This window comes from Barbus barbus, assembly GCF_936440315.1.
Source record: "Barbus barbus genome assembly, chromosome: 5".
NCBI classification, from domain to species: domain Eukaryota; kingdom Metazoa; phylum Chordata; class Actinopteri; order Cypriniformes; family Cyprinidae; genus Barbus; species Barbus barbus.
In genome coordinates this window covers 14388371-14396117 of record NC_136733.1, presented here as the reverse complement: position 1 = coordinate 14396117, position 7747 = coordinate 14388371, and the positions used below count along the sequence as shown (strand labels likewise).

General features: G+C 35.0%; 1 protein-coding gene across 4 annotated transcripts in view; it reads left to right on the top strand.

Annotated features, from left to right (window-relative positions):
- Window positions 1–354: 354 nt before the first annotated feature.
- The window catches only part of pisd (phosphatidylserine decarboxylase), a 40288-nt gene continuing 32895 nt past the window's right edge, over window positions 355–7747 (top strand). For 2 of the 4 annotated variants that reach the window (XM_079417884.1, XM_079417888.1), the window contains exons 1-3: window positions 391–476; window positions 4062–4120; window positions 5015–5169. Coding sequence is in view for 3 of the 4 variants with exons in the window: in XM_079417888.1 (XP_079274014.1) it covers window positions 5087–5169 (83 nt within the window). In the remaining variant the exon portion in view is untranslated. Of the gene's footprint in view, window positions 477–1115; window positions 1200–4061; window positions 4121–5014; window positions 5170–7747 lie in introns of all 4 variants that reach the window. The other 2 variants (XM_079417889.1, XM_079417887.1) reach the window with 2 other exon arrangements.

Here is a 7747-nt window from a genome sequence, read left to right as displayed (position 1 = left end):
TTATCATCACAGGTAAGAGTAGAAAATGGAATTGTTTTTACACAATGTCCAATGTATCCTTTTTTTAAGCGTTAACTGTATTTCTGTTAACCTAGCAGTGATTATGTTCTCCATTTACTATTTTAGTGAAGAATTTAATAGGGTGAAATTGAGAAAAGAGGGGAGATCATCCAGGTGGTAGATAGTGCTGCTGCATACATCACAATGTGTGCTTTAAACATTTAAAGGTCAGGAAAAGTCATGTCAATAATATGTTATTTCTATTCAGATTTCTTGCAAGGGAGAGCGGGTGATTTTTTGTGAACCTATTTTCTGATCCACATTCCGGAGCAGAAGGTGGCGGTAATGCACCAAAAACGCTGGTTGCCAACCGCCGTAAAAATATAAGAAGAAGAAGAAGAACCGCACACAGGCATCATGGAAGCGCTCGTACGCAGAGTGTTTATCACCCACCTGCCAGGGACGGGAAAGAGCAGGTAACTGTCATGTTATTTTGCGCTTTTGTGAATGAATCTAAATAGCATTTGACCTTCGGAGGCTAATGCTAACGACTAACGTTTACACGCTTCATTATCCTGGCGAACCCGTCAAGACAGGTGTTTGTTATTGTCAGGGTTCCTTCGCGGTTTGGAAAAGTATGGAAAAAAGAAAGCGGAGTATTGAAAAATATTTGCATTTCCAGACTTTTGCCCCCGTTTAGTTTTTTTATTATAGAAAATTAAGTATTTAATAAATAAGCTTATCGTGCAAGAAGTGTGTTTTCATGGCAGCTCTTTAGTGATTGTCAAACACGACTGAATGAATTTAATTATGCTAAGTTAAATGTTTTGCGTTTCTCACGATATTCTTAGTACCGTATGGTATAGCCTCGAGTACCTTTGCAAAAAGAAAACGCATACAGACTTTTGTGTGTACACGAGAAATCATTAAACTTTATTTAAAAAAAAAAGCATATAGGACAATGCACACTTTATCGGTGTGGTGTCTTGGCCAACACAGAATATGCGTTAAATAGACCTAAGACCTTGAAATATGACATACTGCCCGACATACGAAAGCCGCATTTTGAACTTAAAAAAAAAAAATAATAATAATACCTTTTTTTTTTTTTTTAGACCCTTGAACTTGGCAAATAGGACAATGCACTCAGCTTTTTCTGCTGCTGCAGAGGATGTGGACATTAGGCCTTGATATTAGAGGTGCTACCATAAGGACAGACAAATTTTGAGCAAGTAGAAATCTATTAATTCATGTGCATTCATGCTCTCAATTTATTCATAGTAAGATGGCAGTGATGCACAAAGGAAATAGGTTATACTAAACTAGAAATTTTAATGCTTAATGCGAAATAATTCCCATGCGCATGTAAATAGCTTCTCGAGGGCACAAAAAAGTTTCTTGTGTGCATGCAAAAGTCACTTTGAAAAAAATCAATGTATAAAAACCCTGAAAAACTAAAAGTATTTACAGATCACTATAATATAAATACCAATTATAGCTGCAAGCAGCAATTATTGGGCTTCAAGCACTTTAAGGCCTTTTATTGAATCTAAGATGTTAAGATCTTTGCCAACCTGAAATTTTGGGCTGATATCACAGCATATCTACGATGAAGAATATTGTAATACACACAGTGAAATGCAAGGGTTAAAGTATAATTATACATAAGCATACTTTACACACACACACACACAGAGACAGACATGCAAACACATTTGATTGTAGATATAGAGATTTGAAATAAATAATAGGTAACAAAATGCTTACTAAGAGTCTTTATAACAATTTTCAGGTCTCGCTGTAATCATGATGTGGTTTAATATGCAAAATGTGATTCATCAATATAAATGAAGTGGGAAACTTTGACTAAATGTGATTTTAAACTGTGAATATCAGTACCTAAGTCAAACTTGAGAAAATAACTATTTATAACTGCTCCTGGGGACCCACTCTCCTGGAAAGTTTATTTCCAACCTGCTTCAGCACACCTGCCTGCAAATTTTCAATTTTAATTTAGTCTTGAAGAGCTTGACTGGCCGCTTTAGGTGTGTTTGATTAGGGTTGTAGCTAAACTCTTCAGGATAGTGGGTCCTCAGGAACAGGGTTGAAGACCTTTGATTTAAGTGATAGAATGAATCAATGAGTTATCCTTTGCTGCCATCTAGTGGATTTATCACTTTCAGGGAAGACAGCATAGACGTACTGTTTTTAACCTTCATAACTATTGCAGTGTCAGTTTCTGTCTAATCTCCATAAAATTTTGCATGATTGTTTAGAATCATATTATGCATGAGTTTACATAGTTTTCTAATGTTTGGAGTTTTTTTTTAAAGATTTATAGGCACTTTGGTACAATATTTAAGGACCACATTTTTAAATGACTATTATATAACTGTCCAAATGCCAATGTTCAACATTTTTTTGATAATTGTTGATCTAGAGAGTCCAGAGAATTGTACTGCAGTGAGTTTATTGATTTTGAGTTAAAAACCTGGAACTAGTTCAAAAAAGTATTTTTTTTAAATCTCAAATATTTAAAATTCAAAATTAGGAGATCTATCATATCATATATGAAGAGATAGAGTTTATGTGAATAAATGAACATTTTATTGCAATTTGAGGTAATTTATTATAGAAATATTGTGTTTTTGAGGCCTTTTTAACTGTTATAGCGCCACATATGGTCTGATCTCCATGAAACTTTAAGAGTCACCTGACACATGTTTTCAACAAGTTTTGTAAAGGTTTGAGTTTTCGTTTAGGTTTCATAGTCTTTTGGGAATATTAATGAGCTCTGCTCTGATTGACTGTTTCACCGTGCTGCTCAATGTTGAGCTCTGCTCTGATTGGCTCACGGTATGTCATTTCCATGTGCAGAACTGTTATTAACTATGCCAAGGTAAAGACAGTTTTTCATTCTGTGGCACCTTTAACATAATTGAGAATATTTAATGAATGATTTGATTGACAGCAATGTTTTTTTAGGCAAAGTTGCTCATCATGAGCAGATCTATCAAATGATATGCATATTGTGTGGATGTGTGAAACACCACGTGATTACAGAGCCATAAAACTCGTTATCGCCAACTAGTGGCCAATTTCTTTCAAAATTCTTACAGACCTTTAGGGGCCATGAGTCAAACATGCCCACAACGTTTCGTTCCGATTGACCTTCGTTAACCTTGCCTAATAGGTGCTTAAACTTGTTTAGCCAATGGCTGCCATGCTTTTTGAGATACACAAATATCCTCATAGACACTTGTTCCACTTTGGACAAAGACCAAATTTCAAGTCGATCAGACCAACGGTTGCGTAGTTATAGCCCTTTTGTTTTTTTCATCTTATAGAGCCACCAAGTGGCAAAGCTGCGTAATTTTTTTCATTTGACCAAAGATTGAGCTCATACACATGTACTGAGTTTGGTGAAAATATCTCATTCTGTTCATGAGTTAGCCATTTTAGTAAACGTGGCCCTGCCCCTTGCGAACGATTTGGCGCCCCTATGCGATGGTCAGTCGAAATTTCTCGATAATTATTGATATTCACTGTCCAGGGAACATTTCTTCACTGGTTTGGTTCCAATCTGTCAAAAAACTAAGACTAGTTCGCAAAATTAGGTTTTGGACATGAAATTGGATTTTGTTTTGCCGTTTTGTTTGAGCCAAGGATTCCAATGATGTATGATTTCACGTTTTTGTTCGCTGTAGCGCCCCCTGTTGGCCCATTGGGGTCTGTCCAATCCTCCCCAAATTGAGCTCTACCATCTGGTCAAGTTTCTAGGCCTTACGGTTTGGTCTGCACGATCAGTTTTACGGCAGAAAAATAATAATAAAAATCCTAACAATTACAATAGGTTTTCAATTACAATAGGGTTTACCCCTAAATATAAAACTCCAAATAGTGCTGCATAAACGATTTATGTTAAATATTGTCCAAAAATCTAATGAGAGGTTTGGAAATTTGAGTCTTGAAAAATATGGAATTTTGAAATAGAAAATGTGTATGAACCCTGTTATGTAGTTCTCAAATATTTTAAACGATGTGAATTGTCTTATTTGCAGTTTCCTGCAGCACGGTGGTGTCGGTCTCAGATGGAGTCAGCAAAGATTATTTTCAAAAGGTCAGTCATGCTTAATAAATATTTTATCCCTGTTAAATGGTCCCACGGAGGTTTTTTTGGCGTCACTGCACAATTTTGTATTTTTCATAAACTTGCAAAACATTTAGCGTTTGTCCCTAAAACTTAAATTAACCTGAAAGTCTTTTTTGGAGAATGTAATACTGCAGTTTGTCATAATAGCCTTTATGTGGCACCGCTACGTCACTGAGTGTTTATGTATATTTATATTTATATAGCCTACCCTACTGTGCAAAAGTCTTAGGCCATTAGTATTTTCACCAACAACAACAACAACAAAAAATGGTTTTAATCCAGTTATTTCTATTTTTTTTTTTTGCTGTAGTGTGTCAGGAGGAATTATCAGTTTTCATTTCCAAACATTGCTTTTGCCATTAATAATAATCATCCAGTGTGATTTTTAGTATGCACAAGGAGTCTGACACCAGAAATCTTATCTCACCATCATCCAGTCTGTCTGAATTGACATGAAGAAACAGAAAAAACTGAGGCAGACTAAATCCAGAAGAATCGTGGCAACATCTCCAAGATGCTTTAAGGCTGGATGGTGGTGAGATCAGTTCTCTGTTGCAAGACTCTGTGTGTAGAAAAATCTCACTGGATTATTACAATTAATGGCATAAGGAAAGTCTGGAAATGAAAACTATTTCCTAATGACACACAACAGCAAAAGATAGAAAAGTAACGCATACCGTGTTACAATAATTCACTATATTTAAAGTTATTTACACTTGAAACCTGGCAGGTGTGCTTTTGTTTGAACAATGACCCTTTTATGTATATTTGCAATTGATCTATAAACACCATCCATAAATTGACTGTCACAATAGACGCATTTAATGTTGTATTATTTTTATTTTTAATTTTTTCTCTTAGGTTTTCCTGGACTACAGGCCCGTATACGACCCCTTCCTCTTCTTTTAGCTGCAGGTGGGGGTTATGTAGGATATGATCAATATGGGCGATACAAAGATCGGCAGCTGGAGAAATTTGGCATTGAAGTGCCACCGCGGATTGCCAGTGAAATTCAGGTAAGGTCAATCTCAGAATATTGTGTTATTTGCGTGTAAAACTTCCAAACAAATCAACACAAGGTCCAATAGCAAAACATTGCCATTGCAAATGCATTGTCTGGTACATCCACCACTTATTTCCCCACATTCTAATTTCAGCACAGTAGGTTGTGTGCCGTGAACTATGCAAAATTTAAGTTTCCTGATTCTGTGAAAAATTATCTCATCAATCAAATTTGTTCCCAAACACTGAAACCATTTTTGTACTGGTATAGTTTAGGGCTGGACAATAATTCAATATCAATATTGGTGAACTCTCAAAAGCCTCATTCACACTGTCAGCCCAAATCTGACTTTTGTGCAAATCCGATTGAAATCCGATCATATTTAAATAGTCTGAACAGCAACGAGCTACATGAAATCCGATTTGTGCAAATCCGTTTGAAGCTACATTCGGATGAGGTTTGGAATCCTATTCAAATCACATTTCTGAAAATGTGATTTGAAAATTTAGCCTAGCTTTTTCACATCCTCATGCCACGTAAAACGTAAACACGTCAGACGTGTTTGCAGAAAACATGCTGAACATCTTTGCAGAAACAAGCTTGTGTCATTGCGAAGTGCAAGTCAAGTGGAAAAAAACAATATACTGTTAGTATACGTACCTCTTAGTGTTTTGAATGTAGCGGAGACAAAAATTAAAAAAGGAATATAGGAATATCGGCAGCATGGAATATAGCTGCACATTCAAGCTTCCTGCGTTTCTGCTACTGACTCACAAGACGAAATATAATACTAGCCTACAGCGCAACCGCGACAGTAAGACAACATCTGTATAGCAAACTGTATTGCTGTCACTGTTGTTTTTAGCGTAGGCATAACAACGCAATGGCATTACCATAGAAACCAATGCACATTCAATAAAACGAAAGAGCGCTTATGGGCACACAAATCGGATATGAACAGTTGCGATATGCTGTGTGGACAGTCAGTTATTCAAATCAGATTCCATCCGGATATGCACAAAATCGGATTTGGGCTAACAGTCTGAACGAGGCTAAAGCACCTCCTACTGGCAGAGAATCAGTTTGCATTTTCAATAAAAAGCCAGTCTCCAGCAACATGCTTTTGTTGTTGCTCAATTTTTTTTGTGTTTTTGCAGCAACTCGGAGCACTTTTCATACTCTTTATCCTGGCTGAAGCACATTAGTTTCCATCTATAAGAATAATCAGCCTACACTACCATTCAAAGTGTCTGAACAGTAAGATTTATCTTTTTTTTTTTTTCTCTCTTCTGCTCACCAAGCCTGCATTTATTTGATCCAAAGTATAGCAAAAACAGTCAAATTTTGAAATACTTTTACTATTTAAAGAACTGCTTTCTATTTGAATATATGTTAAAATGTAATTTATTCATTTGACCAAAGCTGAATTTTCAGCATCATTACTCCAGTCTTCAGTGTCACATGATCCTTCAAAAATCATTCTAATATGCTGATTTGCTGATGACCAATGTTTAAATGTTAAAACAGTTGAGTACATATTTTTCAGGATTCTTTTATGAATAGAAAGATTAGCATTTATCTGAAAAAAAAAAGCTTTTGTAACATTATACACTATTATATTCAAAAGCTTGGAGTCAGTATAATTGTTATATATTTAAATTTTTTTGGAAAGAAATGCTAGAAATGAATACATTTATTTAGCAAGGATGCTTTAAATTGATCAAAAGTGATGATAAAGACATTTATAATGTTACAAAGGATTTCTGTTTCAGATAAATGCTGTTCTTCACAATTCATCAAAGAAACCTGAAAAAATTCTACTTAGCGGTTTTCAACATAATAAATGTTTTTTTTGAGCAGCAAATCAGAATATTACAATGATTTCTGAAGGATCATATGACTGGAGTAATGATGTTAAAAATTCAGCTTTGAAATCACAGGAATAAATTACATTTTAAAATATTTTCAAATAGAAAACAGTTGTTTTAAATAGGAAAAATATTTCAAAACGTTACTGTTTTTGCTGTAAAGCAGAAGAGAATTCTTTTAGAAAACATAATAAATCTTACTGTTCAAAACCTTTTGACAGGTAGTGTATGTTGGCCTATAGTTTGAACTTAAAAGTATTAATATTAATAAGTTGAGTCTGAGATGTTTATTTGACAGTGATTTCACATTTCCTGTTTGTATGAAGGCTAAATACAAATAAAAGGTGAACATTAATTGATTTGTGCCGGTTTTTTTGTTCGTTTTGTTTTTCTAAAATGTATAGTGTTATAGGAGGAGGTTTCATAGACTTGGCAAATTCATTTTCATAAGTTTGTAGGTACAGACATCTGTTGTTGGCATTCTTGGCTGTTTTTATGAGGCTTTTTTTAATAGTGTTCATATCGATATCGGAATTATATTGTGTCGATCAAAATTTAGAAATATATTGTGATAAATTTGCCCATATCGTCCAGCCCTTGTATAGTTAAATTGGGACACTGATGGTATGGCTGTGTTAGATTTCTTCAATGTCTCTGGATACTGAGATACTCTTTGGAGCCCATGTTCAAAAGTGTGTGTGTGTGTATACATGCTAATCTTTT